At 37.1% G+C, this 21,025-nt stretch overlaps 1 protein-coding gene across 2 annotated transcripts in view; it reads left to right on the top strand.

Moving 5' to 3' along the window:
* The first annotated feature begins 2,451 nt into the window (after positions 1–2,451).
* The window catches only part of dpr10 (defective proboscis extension response 10), a 134,385-nt gene continuing 115,811 nt past the window's right edge, over positions 2,452–21,025 (top strand). The window contains exons 1-2 of one of the 2 annotated variants that reach the window (XM_036364034.2): positions 2,452–3,516; positions 7,186–10,411. In XM_036364034.2, coding sequence (XP_036219927.2) covers positions 10,375–10,411 — 37 coding nt within the window. In that variant the 5' untranslated portion in view covers positions 2,452–3,516; positions 7,186–10,374. The remainder of the gene's footprint in view (positions 3,517–7,185; positions 10,412–21,025) is intronic. The other variant, XM_036364036.2, reaches the window with a different exon arrangement.

Genomic DNA, 21,025 nt, shown 5'->3' with positions numbered 1-21,025 from the left:
CAAATAAAAAGGTTTGATGAATCTTTACAGAAGACAACGTTTCTCTATTGAATGCTGTTATACTTCGGTACTTATTTCACTTTGGTGTCAGTTTTCGAATATTTATGGATCACCGAGAGAGAAAGTTTACAACTCATGTATTTTCGATATGACATAGCCAAAGGAACATTAGCTCCTTAAACAAATATAATTTAATTATATATGCGCAGTAAATATTTCAAGAAATATGTTAAAGTTTCTACCTAAAAAACTAAATCTGTTAACTGTTTAGCTTAAATCATTGTGCTGAATATATAATATCAACTTGTGGTTGGCTTGGTTGTCCATAAGGCTGACCTCCACTGCCAAATTTTCGATGAAAAACAATACTTTACAGTAATTAGTATAAAAAAAGTCTAATGACTGACGAAACATGCTAAAACTAGTAGAGCAAAGATATGTTCATATATACTTGTACATACTTACATACTCGTATGTATGTTGTCTCGTAGCCTATACTAGTGTAAAGAAATTTGATACCGTTATCTCTCTTTAGCATACAGTTGCTTTTAATGCAAAACTTTATTATTGTTTCATGCAGCCGTTGGCGTTTTATATCCCATAATTTGTATCCTTATTTCTTTACGCCAATTTTTTCTTTAATAATTTTATAAGCACATTCGCTCCATTATTTCGTTTGACTTTGGCTGCGCTATTCGATATTGAAATTTCATGTCTTCTTTGTTATCTGTTTTCGGCCGCAAGCAACAAGTTTTATTTTGTTTGCTTTTATGCTATAGAGGAGCACTTTATTGTGGTATCTATTTTTCATGGTTACCTCGCGGCTTAATTTCAAGGACAATTTCAGTATATTTTAAGCTGTAGACCTTTATTGTGTATACACAATATTTAAAAATTTCCAAATTGATTTAGAAAATCTTAAATACTATATAAGCACTTGTCAGTTGGAGCAATCACTCTAATCGTCAAATATTGATTAACTGATCTTCGTTAGATGAAGTCGAGGAGAGTATGGGATGAACTTTTATTCTTTAGTGGGAAACTAACATAAAATTCGAGGATATCCCCTCTCTCAATATCCTTTTCTTCCAAACTATTTGCTCAATCATAAAATTTAGTAACAAGTTCAAGTTAAGCTTAGAGCTTTCCACTTTTACTCATTATTGCAATTTGCATACTTATATTTGAAGTACTCTCTTCATCTTAATTTCATATTAGCTATATGACTAAGTGGCTTATTGATGCAGACTAGGCAGATGTTAATACTTTGTGACTTCTGAAATTAAATGAAAAAAGCATTAATTAAATTCAAACATGAAATGTGTATTTAATAGTAAGCAGCAAAGGTGGATTTTTTTTCATGTAACGGCAAATTATACACTCCGTGTCGACTTGTTTCAACTCATTATTTAATTTGGCGGTAAGATTTTTGTTGTTTCTATTCTGTCACAATATCTCACCGGAGACGCGTCTACAAACGTACACTTACATGGTAATTATGGAAGTACATAAATGCAATAAAACAAAGGCGACAATGCATAAGGAAAGAATAACACCAGCAAAACTAATTCGGAACCGTTAAATTTGGCACCTCGAATGTGGGACAAATTTACTATTTTGTGAAATCGCCGCAGAATTTCTCTTCGCCTTCATTTCTCGTTTTCTACCGATAAGAGAACAATGTGTTTCGACAACTGAGCATGCGCTCTCTAAGTACTCTTAGCATTGAAACAACATATGCAATAACAATAAACATCTATTTTTGAATATTCAAAATTTAATACGCTTCTCCATTATTATCGTTACAGAAAATATTTAAAATTTTTAAATCTGCATTTTGTATGGCTAATGAGATAATGTATTTTATAACAATTGAGTTATGGTGTCTTTATAAATAAATAATAAGTTATTCTAGGTTTTATAACGCTCAGCTGGATAATACTGTTAGATGGCTATATATTACTATTTGACATAACTTACCTTCGTAGAATAGCTACAGTTTTTAGATCTTGTGTATTAACTGAAACACTTCCTTAAAAGCCAACATATCTTTTTTCATTCAGAATTAAGTAACACTAATCAGGAAACTACTTACTTCATTAGGCAGTACTTACTGTATTTTATTGACCTAATTTTTCGTGATTTATATTTCAATTAATATTTAATGTTGTTAGTATTGAATTCAAAGTTAGCTTATTTACTTCAGCGTGACAACAATCTAGCCATCTAATATAAATCTAGACTTATAACTATTGACAGGAGGGGAATAATGCTTCCATCGACGGCTCTAGGTGAGCACAGCTTCATCACCCGCCATCTGTGTTCGGCTATGTTCGACACAGCGAGTCGACTGCCGTCGTGTGCCTCTAAAAGTCAACAGAGCGAACATATGCTAAAAACTCAGTAGCCACCGCTTTTTGTGCTCTCGGCGTACAAACTATTCTGTCTCTTCGCAAATTTCCTTGTCGTGTTACATGAGCCGCTGCTTAGCGCTAAAATCGTCGGTGCTGTATGTCGAAGCGACAAGTACAAGGCTCACAGCCAACAGTGGCGGACGCACATACACCAACAGGCTGGTAGCATATCGGAAAACCAGCGCGTCGCAATCAGTATCAATGCAACAGCGACTGAGAACACAAGCAATTGAGTCGACTAACGCTCCAACAGCTCCGTTTGTGACACCTGATGTGCGCGACGCACCGATTGAGGCGCGTATCGTATTGATTTGAATGGAATCGAACTACTTGCAACGGCATTTAACAAGTGTGTTGCCATAAACCATGGCGCCAGAGTAGTGTTGTGAGTAGTGTAGACTTGTGAACCGCGCGCTGCGTGTCAAACACCAATTGCATTGCGGAAACGCAACGACCGTCGCGCACGTGATTGTGACAGACGCAGTGACAGTGAATGTGACAGTGTGACTGACAGTGCGGGTGAACGTGGCTGCGTTGTGCAAAGTGGCATAGGTTCGAAGGAAGAAGCGCTCATTGAACCTTCCTATTGCCACGAATTCCTTACTTGCTGTTCTCGCGCAACCGCCAATTTGCATTTGTTGTTAACCAAGGCACGTACAAGCCAAACGATAAAATCTCTAGAACGAATATAACTAGACGAAAGGAAAGTGCAAAGCATGAAAACCCCCGTCAATACATACATATACTTGTATAGTAAATATTTTTGCGGTCGAGTGTTGGTGATTGCTAAAAGCTTGTGCAGGTGATAAGCAAAAACTAAAGAAAATTCGAAAATAAAGAAGCAAAAGAATCTGAAGTATAGGCTCGTGCTTAAAAAGTGAAAAATGCCATTAAATACGCAATTACGTGAAATTTCAATGAGCGCGTGAAAAAATTTGTGGTTTGTGGTTGCTGTCAATAGAAGCGCCACCAATTCCAGCAACAATGCGTCTACAGTGTCTTCCGCTGAACGCCACTTGTTTGGCATTTGCACCGTGAGGCCGGGGCTTGTAACACGAACATTTGCAGGCACAGATAATCGAGGATGCTGTAAAAAGCGAAGGTGATTTTTACTGAGCAGACAATGAGCGTTGTAAAGTATTAATAAGAAAGCCCATAAAAAGTTCTAACCAAAATAACATCAGATATTGATGGACGCTTGATTGGAATTAATACCCAATATTACTTATATATTAAGAGCCATGGCTTCTAAGAAGGTTGAACCTCATCCTCTCAGAAACTCGTATTAAAATAAGTATAGTGAAGGGAATGAATTGATGTTTATAATAATTGAGTTTATATAGCATTGTAGGAATTTTGCTGCTAAGGTTATCTGGAACATTCAGTGAAATAAATCATCGTCTCCATGTCGACTCGGAGCAAGCGATCCCTTACTGAAGCTTGCAAACTAATTACTTCTTCGATTACCAGCGATAATCTAAGTTTTAAGCTATCTACTGCCAAGTAGCTGTTAAATTGGACCTACACATTTTTAGCCGGGTCTGCTTATATATGATACTTATCGAAGATCCACTTGGCACTTCAAATCCAAAGGGTGAAAAATAGTCCTATTAATTAAAGAATATTTCAAAGCGAAAACGCCAAGTATTGAGGAATTCTATTTATTTTAGGTAACCATTTAAATTGCCACAAATTGAGAATAGTTTTTTGACATAAATATTTATCAGCAAATATTACTTAAATAAAACGCCAAAACAACAACAAAAGCTATGGTGTAATGTGTATTTAATGCGGCTGTTGTTTTGCTCATCTCGCTGTGGCGTCACTTTGATCTAAATCCACTTATTGAGTGGGGGCTACAAGGGTGCTTAACATGGGCCGTCTGTGCAGGAGAACGTTCTTTTTCTTTTCTAATTTTTTTTTTTTGCTCCAAACATATCACTGCTGACAGGCGTACAAAAGGCCTGTCATCTATGTACTTGGTGTTCTGTGTTTTCCAAGCGTGAAAATCAATGTTAACACAAACAATTTATATTTTTCCCACACTGCATTTGCGTCAAGCTCTTCACACTTAACTCGACGCCGTCAGCTTTTTGTTGATATGCCTTTAAACGATTGTTTTGTAATTGGATGCTTTTTGCATGGTTGCGAAGAAAATGTCTTAAGTGCTTGAGTTTGTTTATTTTCCGATAAAAATGAGAAGAGACCTGTACATATACTACTGGGATATGGTTTATCGCCAAAATCAGTTTAAAATACTTTATTTCTTCCATAGGAGTCTAAAACCAATGCTTGGAAAGTTAGTTAGAGAAGTGAATGTAGTAATTTGTGAATTAATAATAAATTATACCTATAAATATAAATTAATAATTTAAAATTAGAAAGGATTGCCAAACGTGCTTTTTCAACTTGATAAAAGTATGACATAAACTTCCTTATATTAATTATATAATGGTACAAAACCCCTACACTGATTTCCTATGATATGTTTAATTGTAAATGGCTTTAATGTATTTACATTTACGTGATTCTAGGTTTTTGGATTACTAATTTTTGTAAATTTTTTTATAATTAGAAAGCTCAGTCATTTTATTTGCTTTCATTAAGAACTACTTAAGTAAACTTTTGAACGACGCTCTCACTGGAAATCCTGTTTTTCTCTCAATCAACAATTTAAACGTATAATTTTAATAAGTCCAACATTGATCATTAAGTCTTTACTTTAAATTTAATTGAACTCGTGAACCATTCGTCCGTGCACTTGAGCCACTTATGTAGCTCTACACCCTCACTCATATACATAAACATATGTATGAGCTTTCACTCAAACCTATTGAACGCAAGTTCCAACGCATACACACGAGTGCAAATCAATCTCGCCATTATATGGTATGTCAATTGGAAGGATCAGAAATAGAAAAACTCATCGTCGCTTATTGAATCGGCCTCGACGCTTCTGCTTGACGCTGTCAATGAAAAGTTCATCATTGACATTTTGAATTCATTGAGCCGAGCAGAGATAAAACAAGCATGGAGAAAAACGGCCGAGTATGCAAATGAAAGCAACAATTGCACAGACATAGACTTGACATGTGCTTGTATGCATAAATTGGTTATATTGGTTTCAATAACGGTAGTATTAACCTTGCAACATCGCATCTACTCTCGTAAACTTAGCGACAATGCACTTTCGAGTGGCAAGCCTTTAGCAATTGCCTGACAGATACTTGCGGATGCACTGCGAGAAATGAGGGCTGGCTGCAAATGCCTCTGGTAGCTTTAGACGGGCGCGAACCACAAACTAATTGGCGGTGATTGAACGAATGCTTGAACCCGATCGGAATGTCAAACTCATTGAAATATTAAATAATATAATATAATACAAAAAAAAAGATATAATTTAGAACGAAAAATCAAACTATGTTTCGGTAACCTAAAGGTAAAACACTCTTGATATTGTAGTTGTAGTTTTGTTTATCTGACTGCCGCTTGTTACTCCCAAAACCAACCGAAATAGATATAGAGTTATATGCATAATAATGAAGAGTTGTTCTCATACGGCGAAAGATAGCTGCAGGCCTAAGTGCTTAATTTTGAATTGGAAATGAAAGGAATATAAAGTTTAAAGCAGCAATTTTTCTATTTTAAGCAGCTACGCTCAGCTTAATTAAAGCTAAATATAATTGATGGACAGCATTTTAACGAGTATTGCCATCAGCGAAAGAATATATTAAACGGAAGTGTGTATGTATGTTTATATTTCCCCCAATAATGAGTTGCTGAAAGTTTTTTGACCATTTGCTGTTCGCGCGAACACCAAAAGAGAAATAGGAAGTTTCTTCTGTGGTAAGGGTATCGCCTTCTATCGTCAGTCTTCAGTAGCTAACTGTGCATCTGTGTGAAATATTAAACATAGAAATAGCTAAACGTTTGTAATATGGAAGGACGTTGAAGGGAACGTTTAACAACCGAAAGTGATGGAGCGTAACAAATTGAAAATGTAAAACGTAAATTCAATGTGCAACTCAAGTGGTCGATGCTCCAGAGTATATTTCAAAACAGAAGGACACACAAGCCAACATATCTGTATAAGCAGGGTTGCATGTTTTTTGCTATGAAGTTTAACTGGCGCGAAAGCAAGCCCCTACCGTTCGAATGGAAGAACACTTTGTTTCGGATATTTCTGATACTCTTGAAATGCAAGGATCTCAATCAAGTAGAAATTAAACGCATTAAAGATATTAAATTGTTAAGGCAATTGTTCGAACCAGCAAATCAGCATTGTAAAGATATAAGACAAGTTTAGTAGCCCTTTACTTAAGTAGTATTTATGAGCTAATATTTATATTTACAGCTGTTCTTTCACCATACAATGGACAAACGAGATGTATGAGCAAATGAAAAAATATAATTTCATAAAGGATATTGTATTTTACTTTTCTTTAATTAAATTATTTATTTTTTCACACTTTATGGATATTTAGTATAATCTTGCAGAAAGACTCTCTTTTAACTATCATCATTTCTTATGAACGTGGCGTAGAATGTATATTAAACTGAGTAGATAGCGAATTTCAAGTTAAAATAGCGTAAAGCTCAAGTTGATGACTCAAACTGGGGACATTTATGAATAATAAGCAAGCCAAATATCTATTGGATACTCTAAAACTAAAGTTTCATAAAGACTGATTAGCACGAATTTTATATACTATTTTTTACCCTCACTTTTACTCTGCTCAACTAAATTCGATATGTTTCTGTTTAATTACAGTGTTTTGTGGTCTGCCCATCGAACGATTTCTCAAAAACCGACGCTGACGCTGACGCCGACGCCTGCACACAAACATTCTGTTGACCTTTCCGTGGAAGGGAACTAAGTAAGCAATAATATTAACCGCAAAGGCCATTGAAGTAACAGAAAAAGGCAAAACTACAATAGCCACAAAGCGACAATTCAATCAAATAAGTGCGGAGAAATGAAATAGTGCAAAAGGACCAATAAATAAAAATGTGAAAAATGATAAGTGGCTGAGTGGGTGAAGGGATGGATGAAAATCGGTTACACAAATGGCTGTAAGTTTATAAATGACCAGTCATTTTTCTGTTTATTGTGCTGTGACAGCTATTCTGGCAGCTGGTGCTGGTTAACCACCAGAAAAATAAACACTATTACACGAATACGTAACGAAGGGATATTAAACGGTAATTGAATAAAAACGAAAGTGAAACCATAAAAGTAATGATTTAATTGAAAATTGACATTTCTAGTGCGGCCATAAGAAGGAGCAAAGCCATTTGTTAGAACCCACGCGGCGTATGAGTGATATAATAACATACATTTATGCTCGACTTCGGGTGCTTACATAACCAAGCCACAGCTTACAGTTACCAAATAATGCAAATGCGCTTTTATTAAATTCAATTCACTGTTCGATCCGAAAATTGTTGCGGTTTAAAGGCTTTGGCAACATCAACAATAACTGCAATAACTAAAATTGCCACGCAACAACGCTTAATCAGCAATGTGGTAGCGCACTGCTGGCAGTTAATTTACGCATAGCTGACACGACCGACCGAACTCAGCGTCTGCAAAAAAGCCAAACAGAACCAGAGTAAAACAAGAGCAGCAAACAAAAGTACGACAACGATTGGTGGGCGCGCCAACTGTAAAATCCGCCGTGAGAATTGCGGGTATTTGTGTGTTTGTGGCGCCACAAAGCACCAACCAACAACTATGTACCGCTGAGTGTTGCCAAACAGTCGAACTTTTTCGCATTCGCACGACCGACCGAGTTCGACCGAAAAAGGAGCAGCCGGCAGGCATTTATGTAGTCAACTGTACAGCGCTGCCGAGTGGCATTAGCGCCTATTATTATTGAAATAAAAGCCTATCAACGCTTCGGTGTTAAGTAATTAAGCATCATAATTCCCCCGTTGTAAATTGCTAACGCGCACGTCATGTGGCAATGCGAAATTGTTTGCGCGAGCAAATATTAAAAAATTAAAATTCAAACAAATATCGCAAATATTTGCGAGAGCAAAAAGTTTGAAAATCGCTTCGCATTCCGCATTCACCACGACTTTAAAGTAAAAAATAGACTTCTCTACGAAGTACCGTAAAAAACGGTGAGCTTTTTATTTGCATGTGTGAAAGTGTGTTGCACGTGTCTATGCACTCCAACACATACAAAAATTCCATAATACAGCAAAATAATAAAGCGTCATTTTTAACACAAGCCCTTAATTAAAATTTTGCAACAGAGCGGAAACTGGAGCAAAACAAATACCTATGAACATATTCAAAAGCAAAAGCGAAAAAAGGGAATAAAAGACGAAAAGCCTCGACGATGTAGCAGGAAAGCGCTGAGTGTACAACAAATTGGGCAACTATGATCAATAACCGTGGCGATAGAAAAATTGCTCGATTGTGCTAGAAACCACAGAACTATATGAATATTGCAATGAGTGAAGTAAAAATAGACCACACAAATATACAGAGAGCTGAGATATGCAAACTCTCAGTCTAATGAAAAGTGAATCGAAATCAAAACACGAAAGCCAAAAGTCCAATTGATAAAACACAAATAAACGAAAATTCGCCGTTTTAAGTCCTAACTAGAGGTAAAAATTGATTCAGAAGGAATAATCTAACGGGTTTTGAATCAATAAGCGGTTGAAAAATTCAAATGAATAAATTCTGAATTAAAATATTGTCTCATTAAAAATGTTGATATACTTCACATTTGGGTTTTATAAAATAAAGATATACCAGCAAAAGCAATTGTTTTATTAAAAAAATATTTGGAAAATAATAAAATAATTCAGATTATTGCGCAATTTGAAGTTACAAAATTGGAAACAACATCAATTTTGGTCAATGAAAGCCATCGGCATCCGAAGCAGCGGTTCTTACAGCTCGCTGCCCGCCTAAGTGGCCAACAATAAAACAGCAGTCAAAAAGCAGACGCACGAAAGCGCTGATTAGAAATAACAGCGAGTGTTGTTGTTGTTGTCTGTTGGAGGCAAGCACACTTTCGGAGATGCGTCGAATTAGTGAGCGTTTCCGGGGTCATGTGTGAAAATTGCCTGTGAATTGTGGCGCGTCGGCAAACAGTTCCACATATTGACCGTTACTAACTCCGTACTATCCCACCGAGCTTTACACGACCAACCGGGTCGGCTGGTGGAAAAACAAATCCATATGTATGTACAGGCGGCGAACGCATGCAAATACGCATACGCCGTAGCGCCAGCCAAATGCAAAGCCGGATACAGGAAGCTGAGTGGTGGTAACTAAATAAAGCTGGTAAACGCGGAAATAACTGAAAAAGACAACAAGTGTAAAAAAGCGAAACTAAGTGAAGTATAACGGCCCAATAAATGCAATAAAAGTAAAGTGCAGACAACGGTAATTTACGACGAAAAAGGCTCGTTCGTTGAGCGGAAATCGCAAAATTGTGCAACCGCTAACAGAAAGACCATTCGAGCGCCTAAACCGCTCGTTGAAAAACATAAATTTCGGCTTTTGGCGCGGTCACTTTGCATATGTAAATCCATGCACATAAACAGTTTTACATAGGCCCTCACTCGTTTGCTTGTCAGTGATTTTGTGCGCGATTCTCGTCATTGTTCGGGTTGTTTTTTGTTTTTTTTTTTGATTCGTTCACGAAGAGTGGCACTTGACGTACTCAAATTTTGACGCGTGAATTAGATTATGTATTTGGGCGCTTATGGCCAGAGAGCCGCATCTATAAACGTGTGTGAGTGAATTTTGATTGCATATTTTTTGCCGTTTTTGAAGTAAAGTGTTTGTGCTTATAAACGAATAGAATATTTAACATCACTGAAAAATCATTTTTACAAATACAAATTGTCCGAAAAAATCTAGGCGTTGCTGCGGATACCGCTTGTTTTGTTGTGACTAAAAGCTGAGCATTTAGCTCACAGGCTACCCATCAAGATGATCGCCTTCCTGACGCTGTTCTTCTACATGACAAGTAAGTAGTCCCTTACGATGATTCTTTAAACGAAATATTGAACATTGAAAAAGTGAAACGCAGAGAGATTTCAGCAATCGGACAACGAGTCCCGAACATTTTTAAATTGTTCAGATTGCTGTTAAAGTTTGATGTAAAAATACTTAAAAGCTGGTCTTTCTTCTTTCAGATTTTTTTTTTTTATGCTTTGAATGTTTAAGCTGTAAAATTCATTAGTCAAGTTTGTTGTATAAGTACATTATAATGGTTATTTGGCTCAATCACATGCACCTTTCCTACGGGCTTCACCAACTTTTTAATTGTGATGATTAATCTGTAACAGCCATTGAACAGAAGTTTTCATATACCCTGCCCCTGCAAGTGTTAAAGAAGCTGGCAAAGATTAAAAAAATAGATTATGGCTAAGGCAGCGCCCACTTGTATCCACGCCTAAGAGCATTATAATTCTTTTTTATTCGAAGGTGTTTTTTAAATCGCATCCCTAATAGCACCCGCGTTAATATCACAGGGTATATGTTTCACAACTAGAGGTATTATTACACCTAGTTTATAGGCAACTAATAAACCGACGACATGGTAGAGCGCGGCGACATTCAGAAGGCAGCGAAAAAGACATATTCAAAGGAAATGTTGTGTTACATACATACAAGTATATTGTTGAAGCATGTCATTGTATGCGTGTGCTTTGTGGCAGTATACTTATTAGTACTATCTAAGCACAAAGGGACGGAAGACGAAGGCAATGCATCGACGAGCATAAAGCAAATTAAATGAGGAAGTTTCTTTTGCTCCAGACTGCAATGCAGAAAGAAGGAATGTGTATGTTATAATGGGTGACTGAACATGTGATGCGCAAATATACAGGAGTATGTGCAGCGTTCTAATACTTTGGCATTACTGTCGACACATACAAGTATGTCGCATGGATGTCACGGCAGTAACAGGTAAATGTGGAAATTATGCTCACAATAGACAAACAGAATGGCAAAGACAGAAGCGAGCAGCTCGAACTCGAACAATAGCCGAGTCACTTAGTTAGTTGTGTGCAAGTGAACGAGCGAAGAAAAGAAGAGAGGAGAAGTATCAACAGTTGAGTCTATTGAAATTATGGAACATTTCAAAGAATCATCCGACGATATAATACAACATCAGAGACAAGGCAATGACAGAAAGGCAGCAGCAACAACAGCAACAGCAACAGCAAGAACAAGAGAAACAAAGCAATATAATGAGTCGCAATATAAAGGATACGTGCAAATGTGTTGGTATGCAATTTATAATGCATACCGTTTGCTAATGCTCCTGATGGAAAACTGATGATATGACAAAATTCCAAGCACCTACACACATTGTTGGGCACATACTACGGTGAATGTGTGTCTAGGTGTGCGCCCACATATTTGCATCTAGCTCCGAAGCCAAGCGAGAAATCTCTAGCTGAAACCGAACCAGTCAGAAGAAGATCACCTTTGTCTCAATTCACGTCAATTTATTAGTGAGCTATTTGATTGCGCCGACGAAGGTTGCTATTATAGATCTAGGTTTCATTTAGTTCTGAGTATCAGTTTCTAATTCAAGATGATTATTTCGAAATCCATATTTCAAATTTAATTATATTTAGTAACTTATCACCGAGTATTCATTATTATTTGATATTCCTTATTAAACGAAACTGGAATCCTGGGTTGGATTACTTTAGTGCGACTAGCTCCGCTGACCTGTCTGACGTTTTTCTTACTCTATCTGGTTGTCAAGTACTTAAAACTAGTCCATTAAGCTACAGGGAAGTTATGGAAGTCACATACATAAACGCAGAGCGTGCGGAATTAAGCCATGACTAACATAAGCAATATATAAGCCTTAATGTTGTCTACCGCAAATGACAGAGATCCGTCGTATTTGAAACATTACTCTATGATTCGTTCCGACATTAAAATTTGAACTTAAGCTATCCATCCAGCCCTAAATCCAATAACTCAAACTCTCAGTATTCTTAATACTTTCCTAGATATAAGTCGATCTGTCTATGCGAGGTCTGCATCTGGTACTACTAGATGCTGTATAGAGCAAAGCAAAAGCCATTTGGATGCTGAGGAATATACAATAGTATAGTAGTAATGTCCAAAAGAGGTGTCACTAAGATAAAAACACCAATAACAAATGGAGAGATTATTTGCATTAATTTTTACAAATCTGTTTCTTTTAATAAAAAAAGAGAACTCAAATGATTAATTTGTTTGTTGTTGGTTGAAATTAGTTGATTTTTATGGCAACCTTGACCTAACCGAAAAGCTTTTCCACAGTCGGTGAATTATAGCGCGAGACATGCATTTTAAACAAACGCTAAGGAAACCAAAATTCACGGAGGCTTAATAATTAGAAACAAGTATGACCCAGTGTAGCGGTAGCACCACTAATAATCGGAACATTCAACCGCCAATTTATCAGCATGACGCACTCGAGAGGCGTTGCTTGTGGCCATAGGTGTAACAAACTTGGCGTTAATGGGTTGGCGGTCAGGCTGATGGGTCATTGCGGTGGAACTGGGGCACAATGGGCGCAACCATTACCGATGTTGTTGGCGTGGTGGTTGTTGTGTGAAATGCCATCGTTTTTGCTGCTTTTGCGGCGCTTATTCATTACAATCACACTTTATCGCTCGGTCATAATATTATAATTTCTTCTGATTCCAGCGACAGCAGCCATCTATTCACACACACATATGGCGGAGTCGCAATCTCTCGTCGTTACGCATTACCTGGCCGCGTCCTTACAATACAAATCGCACGGCAGTGGCAAGGGTTATTTGGGTGGCAATGGCTGGCCTACATATTCATGCGTACAAACACACACTTGCATACAGGGAATATATGTATGTGTACATATGCTTGTAATGTATTGCGGTCAAATCAGTGGCACGTTCGAGCGGCTCCGCTCGGCTGCTTGGTCACACGCAGTTGTGTGAACTAATTCAAACGCCGCGCACAGACATCTCCGTTAACCACTTCAATAATTTAGACACACACACACACGCATGCACACATTCGGCAATCACCTAAATTTTACCTCAACCAAATTTGTTTTTCTCCGTCGATTCGGGGTTTGGCATTGTTGCACAGCTTCTGCGTCGGCACATAAATTTGCTTTGCACCATGCGGCACGCCACACACTACTAGGTTAGTGCAACAGCAATGCAAGCGCCCTTCTGCAGTCCGCATGTACTCAGGTGTATTGTAGAGTATCATCGCTGCCACAATATGCTTGAATGTGTTGCAAGTGAAAGCGACAATGGCAATATATAGTCAGCAACAAAAGCAATAACCACATGAGCCTGCAACGAATTTAAATGTCGCCTCAGGTTGCACACTACAAGTGGTATGCGGCAACTCTTCATTGACAATGTATGTGCGCATATTCGCCATCTACATGCAAACATTTGGCAAACACGTGCCTGCACTTGCGTTTGTGGTAGTGAACAGAACTCGCTGTTTTGTAGAATTGGCAACGCTGTGCCTTGGCTTCACTCACCGTGCAATTGCAATAACGTTAACCCCCTGAAGCAGCCACAATCCACATCGTTGCTGCCAACAACTAACTGCGAGGTGCTCCGGCTTTGCGAAATGCAACTCTGGTGGCGGTGCGATTGCTATTTAAAAAAAATCTGTGCAGTGAAGTAATGGCGCCGGTTCTTGCGAGAGCCAAGCCAAGCCAAGCCACAAAAGGAAAATAAACAAATAATTTCTGCAAAAGTCAAACAACAAAGAAGCGACGCATTATAACGGTATAAGTAAAAACAAATGAAACTTTGTCAGCAACATCAACCAAAGGCTTGCCACACAAGCAGCATCATGGCCCGAAATACAATAGCATCAACAATGGCAATATCGTCGCTGGCGCATTGTTTTTGGACAGTTTGAAAGCAAAGCAGCTACTGTGTCGAGTGGCCGAGAGTGTCGCATAAATTAAAACTTTTATTGTGCAACTTTGAAAGTGGGATGGCTTTGCATTGTTTGCATTGGTATGTGTAGGAAAAATGTTCGAATTTGAGGTTACACTCACTCAGTTAATTGCTCGTCGATCCTCCCATGTTCTTATAATTATGTGGCATCTGTGCTTTAACTCTTTGAATTCTCTCCTCCGATTAATCGATCTGAATACGAATTCTTATTGGAGCCGCTGGCTAATTCGAGAACCGCATCTGAGTAAACATGGAATTCCCCGTGAAGAGGAAAACATAAATCAAAATAATATTTATTAGCAGACGATGGCTCTAATCTCCTGCTTTGATACATATAGGTGGGCCTTTAAATGGGAATGGTTGGAAAGGGGCGTAGACGACAAATTACCAATCAATGGAATTTCCAAGCTTTGAAGTTTGAAAGAATCCATTGCAATATAGAAAAACAAAGGCCTCGATACCTCTGAGCTTCTGAACACCTCAGTTTCTTTTACCCACACCTTTCAATGCATGAACTGTGTACTTGCCTTGCACTTGTAACAGTTGGTAATGCCATATCAGTAAGATTTCTAAATGTAAGCGTACAATTTTGTGACTTACTGTGTCTGCTTTTTGCTGCTGCTATTAGTGCATGCGTGAGTTGTTTAGATGAGGTGTACTCATAATTTAAAACAATGCTTTGCTTTCATTTCGTTTTGATATCAAACCCCTTTAAGTTCTCTTTTTTGGCATTCTCGGCTGTTGGCATGCAATTAAAAGCTATGAATGAATCTTTATGTACGTATTTAGTTCTCTTGTTTGACATGTCAGTTGTGCCAATTTTGAAAATTGTTTAACTTATTTAAATGTTTGCTTAAGTTGACAAGATGAAGGCAGTAATTACTCCAAGGATGAGATCTTTTTTATGAGACTCGGGACTAACTTTTAATTCCATATTTACATTTTCGACACAAACGTTTTTAAGGCTCTATTGCATAATTGGGTGATTTGCAAAATACGTTTCGTTTAAGAATAATCATCGGAAAAAATAATGAAAGTTTCACCGGAGGAGCCGTCATCAATGATGATTCGAGAATATGAAGCATAAAAGATTATTGAATAGTATATCAACGGAAAACTTTAAAGTGAAATTCATACATTTTACAACCTATTGTGTATTTTATTGTACGTTCCCAATGAGTAAGTGTATTTTAATCAGCTGGGAGGGACCCTCACTGTTGTATCCGTTGATCCAGATCTTTGTTGTTCAAAATTATTGATAAATGCAAAACACTTTCTGGATTATACAAAGTCATGAGAGTACTTCAAGAGGTGATAAGATGACACAACAAAAGAATGCTGCCGATTTGCAATAAGAAAAACGAACTTGCAGTAATTTGGGTAATTTCTTCGAAACTTTCTGAAATGAATTTTACTATTTCCTGTTTCTTGCTCGTTCAACTTAAACTTACTTCTTCAGATTCCAACTCCGTCTAGATCAATCTTCCTTTCTCTATAATCAGCACTCGGACACTTAACTCATTACAAAATTCCTAGGCATATTTCCAAACGAGATTGCTTTTTTGCCTTGCAAAACTTTCCGTGTTCGAAAAAGGAAAAGTAATTTCCAACCGCATTCGTAGGTGTTTGTTGTATTTGAAGTAAATGCGAGGAATTCAAAACAACGAAACAGGCAAATAAATGTGGAAACGTGCCCATTAACATGCTTATTCATCAAAATTTTTTATGAAATAATATAATACTGAGAGTGTGTGCAAGTCTTCGTGCGCACATGACATTTGCAACCTCATTCCAAACGCTTTATCCCGATTTAAGTGGAGTAACGGGACAGAGTTTCTAGCTGTTGGCTTTCGATTTTTGATCAGCCGGCGTGCTGGTTCCTTTCTCAACCTTCGCCTTTCACCCATCTAACTTCGAATATTTTCTTTATATGAAAAGAGCATATTGCTGTTCTCCTTTGGCCTGGCATTCGCAGGTGACAAGTGAGAAATGTGGCTTGACACATATGAAAAAGCAAGAACAAATGAGTATTCACAAACACATTTCGCACATTCGCTCTTACGAGCTTATAAACGCCAGCAAGTTGTTGAAAATGCTAACAAAAAATATTAGGAAACGCAAATTTCTGTCAGTTAAATCAGCGACACTTGACACGTTTCCGTAACGAAATTTGCGCATTGTATTTACCTTATTTGTAACGTCATTTTGTTTCACTTTCCGTGCAAAAACTTACCCATTTCCCTGGCTGTACGAGCGCGCCTTGTATAGCTTGTTGCCGCAACCATTCCAGCAGGCGTCAGCTGAGCCGTGGGCTTCTTCCTGTCGACTTGTGTACGCGGTGGCATTTTGTTCGTGCGGAATCAATATTCGTGAATCTCTGTACATTCATAAATATATACAGTTGAGGTAAACGAAAATAAGATGTTTTCTGAAGGACTTTTCTCTTTTCTGGGAGAAATTGTTATTTTTCTTTATTGGTGGTGTAACCAACTAACAAATTGCCCAAGTCCACTCAATTATTTACAAAATCCATTTCAGAATAGTCAAACAAAGCTTCCTACAATATATGAAAGTTTACGTAAGTACAGCAGTGGGAGAGTAGTGTATGAGCTTAAGGAGAATCCCAATAAATACAAAAGAATGATGTGTTGTGTATCGAAATTTGCTGTTCACACACCTGTGTGTATAGTTTTTTAATCGATTATTAATAGATTTTATATAATTAATAAGCAATGGAGAGCGAATCAAATTCTACAATAACTTTGAATCCTTGTTTATCGCATAGTTGTCTTACAGTATTTATGATAATTCTTGTTTTTAATGCTATTGTCTCGGGTAAACATTTCTTATCCCGTTATTTATTCCTTTTTTGTTTTAAGCACACAAAGTTCCAAGGTTTCCTTCAGTACTTAAACAATCAATCGGGAAGGAAATTATTAAAACATAGAAGACATAACAACTACCAAAAGATGGAAGTGTGTTCCAACAGTGCTTCCTTAAGTACTTACAAGCATGGCAAAAACAAACAAAACCAATTCCAATACGCCGAGTTTAATTCGTGTCAGCGTCAAATAAACGCACACCCACCTGACTCAGCTCCAGCTCCAATTATCGTACGCTCGGTGACAGACAGCGCAAAGCAATTAACATAGTTGTCAAGCGTAAATCGTCTCGCCAAATGTCAACCAAAATTGTGTAACTTTTGTTCTTCGCCTATTACCATACAATAGGAAGCAAGTGTTCTTGAATGAAACTTTGTTTCGGGGGGCGCTGCTGTGGGTGTGTTTGTATTGGCAAACGGGGGTGCGCTATTGGCACTGCCCACCGAACCCGAGTGATTAATGTTGATTTGATTGTTTGTTTGCTTAGTCAAGGTTGTTGTAACGACTTACCTGACAATCAAAAAGTCAAATACGATTAGTGCACACACACTCAAGTCAAGTGAGTTCGAGCACTGCGGATTTGTTCCACTTAAGGTTTGTGTTAAGCTGTGTCGCCCTGACAAATGAATATGTATTGTGTTTTTCTATTTTGGACAACTAGAAGTATTTTAAGATTTATTTATGACATTGAAACTTTCATCATTCTAAGTTTTCAGATATACACACACCGCCAAATATATTGCAAACATATTGGAAAGAGTTTTACTCAAGTCTTAATTAGTTCTATTTGAATTTATTGAACACAGAATTGTTTTTTATCAATACGAACATTGACCTCGTTCATTTATAGAGTGATACGAGCATTTTAATAATTAAATAGCAATTTTTCAATTTCAGAAAGTTCTGCTCGAGTATCGTGTTTTATACAAACACCCTAATGATTACATCTTTTGCCTTCCTCAAAATATTGACCTTTCGTTCAACCTCTGTTGCGTGACTTAAACGAAGTAGAGAATTGCCTTCATTAATATTATTTTATGACCGCCTTATAGCTAGTCCAATCGGGAACGCGCGTTTTATGAGGTCATAATACGATCCAAACGATGGGTTAACGAGATTTCTATAGACTGATAACACGATAGCTTGCGAGACTAGTTTTATGAGTAGGAGAGGAGTGTATATGAAAGTTGGTGTATTTACATTGCTCCTTTAGAGAGTGTATGTTGGAGGACTGATGAATTAAAATTTCAAACACTTGAAACAGCAAGAAAGATTTATTTTCATTTGACTTTGCTCACAACATATTTGCATATAAATGCAAGTTTGCAACGAAGAAAATTTCTTCATCCAAAATTTGCCTGCTTCCCAATTTTATTTCTGACAGTAATTCGTGAGCGAAAATTACATTATGCAATGTTGTTACACAAATCACAGCGGGTCGAGGGGCTTCCTACATGACGTCGCAATGCTGACTCATGTGCGAAATGCGTGCAAAGCAAGACAGCCGCCAAGGAGTGGCATAGAAGCTAAATTGAAATAAATAAACTCAAATGGAAGACACAAGCTTAGGACATTCAGCTGCTTTCAGCGTAGCTTTCCCAGGTCTTTGTTTGAATTTTCATTGTTTTCGTGTGTGTGTTTATGTCCTTTGGTGTGAAATATCACATAAATCATATTTATCACAATAGGCGGTAAAAAGCGAAATGGGCAAAATTTCACACTAAAAGAAAGAAGAACACCCGCTCTCCCCCTTCTATTTTTCAAATACGGTATTTTAATTTTTACACAAACATATCATATCTCCATGTGCTTGTGCTCGTACACATGAAATCTGAACCTTTTGTTATAATTTATTGTAAATGAATATATAACAAGATTTTAAGTTTTTCTAGAGTGGCGATATTCGACAGAATATCCACTCCATTTTTATACCCTGAACAGGGTGTATTAAGTTTGCCACCATGTTTGTAGCACCCAAAAGACAACGTCGGAGACTCTGCAAAGGAAATACATATGAATGTATATAAATGATCAGCGTGACAAGCCGAGTCGATTTAGTCATGTCCGTCTGTCCGTTTTTATATACACGTCCCTCAGTTTTCGATATATTGACCTGAAATTTAGCAATCGTGTATGGAAAACTCTTTTATTTGACAAGATTTTTATGAAATTTGATGGGATTATAATCCAAGGCATTTCTGCCATCTTCGAAGAAATTGTTCAGTTCCAACAAATATAGCATATAACTGTCAGACAAACTGATCGGCCAAACTCAAGTCCTTGTATTTATTTGACAAGATATCTTCACGAAATTAAATTGCTACAATTTTCGAAGAAATTGTTCAGATCGGACTACTAGAGCATATAGCACCCATGTAATTTGACTGATCAAAATCAATATACATTTCTCTTGATACTCTTTACGCTATAAATAATGCACCTGCGAAGGGTATTATAACTTAGGTGAGGCGGAAGTTACCATTTTTTGTTTTAGTTTAAATTTCAAGGTGTTGAAGCTTTAATTGTCGTTCAGATATGGACTTGTGTACGCTTAAACCATATTTTTTAATATCAAATTACTGTCTTTAATTAATCTTTCAAATTATAGAGATTTGCTGTTGTTCATTTTCAAAAACTGTATATTTACATTAGCATTAGACACAATTTTAATTAGTAGCATAATTTATGTACTTATATTCTAACATGACTGCAGGCGACGCAATTAAGCATTTAATTTATTTGCTGTGTTGTGGTCGTAAACACAAGTTTCAAATGAATATTTGATATTTTTATCTTTTTGTTTTCAGATGATTAAAATGAATTTGATTTTACGGTTAGGAGATACTCACAGCACAACGCACACATTCATACATGCGCACATGGAAACAGACAATTTATCTGCTCATGAATTTGCCAATAAATATGAAATAATTTCATCGAAATGTTCACACCATACAAGTACATAATATTATCAGTAGATAATATTATCAGCTCGTCTTCCTCTTTGGTAAAATTTGTGAATTAACATTTTAATTCAGAAGATAGTGCACTCTATTGTTTTGAACTGGACTAGAAATTAATTTAGCTATAGTGTCAATAATGGAGTCCAATAAGTGTGTTAATCTCAAGTAACATGTGCACTTCGGCTGCCTCTCGAATTGTTATTACCAATTACCGTTATCCGCTTTTGAAATTAGTTTCGCATAAAGGCCTCACTGGTGCAGAAATACTGCATAAATATTATATAATAAATACCAGACTTTCAAATCGACCCATAAGAAATTTAGAATTTTTCCGAAGTAATTCGATAACTAAACTGTACTATGGTGGCGCTAAGCTTCTGCCGAAGTGCTGTTAACTGAGTAGTTAAGTGCACGATGCTTTGGCTATAACGGTCACAATGACAAACGTATTAAATGCCCACAGCTAATTATACTGTTGGAGCCTCATTTACATGAAGAACTGCTTCGGAACACCTGCCCATTCGTAAACCTAAAGTAATTAAAATGTTAATTGTCTATTACAATATTTGTGTATATCACATCGGTATAAGTAGAAGAAAAAGCCACGTTTTCATAGCACGAATCGAAATAGAAAATGTGGAGCGTAAATCGTAATTAGCATATAAATAGAATTTTAGATTTTCGATACAAGACGTAAAAGAGTCCTAGCCTAGTACCCCTCTTGAAAGTGGCGACTGCTAAAAGGCTTTGGAAGGCATTCGTATACCATATATCTCTACCATGCAATTAAATATGTAAGCAAATGCTTGTG

Source organism: Bactrocera oleae, chromosome 6 (genome assembly GCF_042242935.1).
Source record: "Bactrocera oleae isolate idBacOlea1 chromosome 6, idBacOlea1, whole genome shotgun sequence".
Taxonomy (NCBI): domain Eukaryota; kingdom Metazoa; phylum Arthropoda; class Insecta; order Diptera; family Tephritidae; genus Bactrocera; species Bactrocera oleae.
The sequence above is the reverse complement of the archived record's forward strand: the minus strand, read 5'-3'. Positions and strand labels throughout refer to the sequence as shown.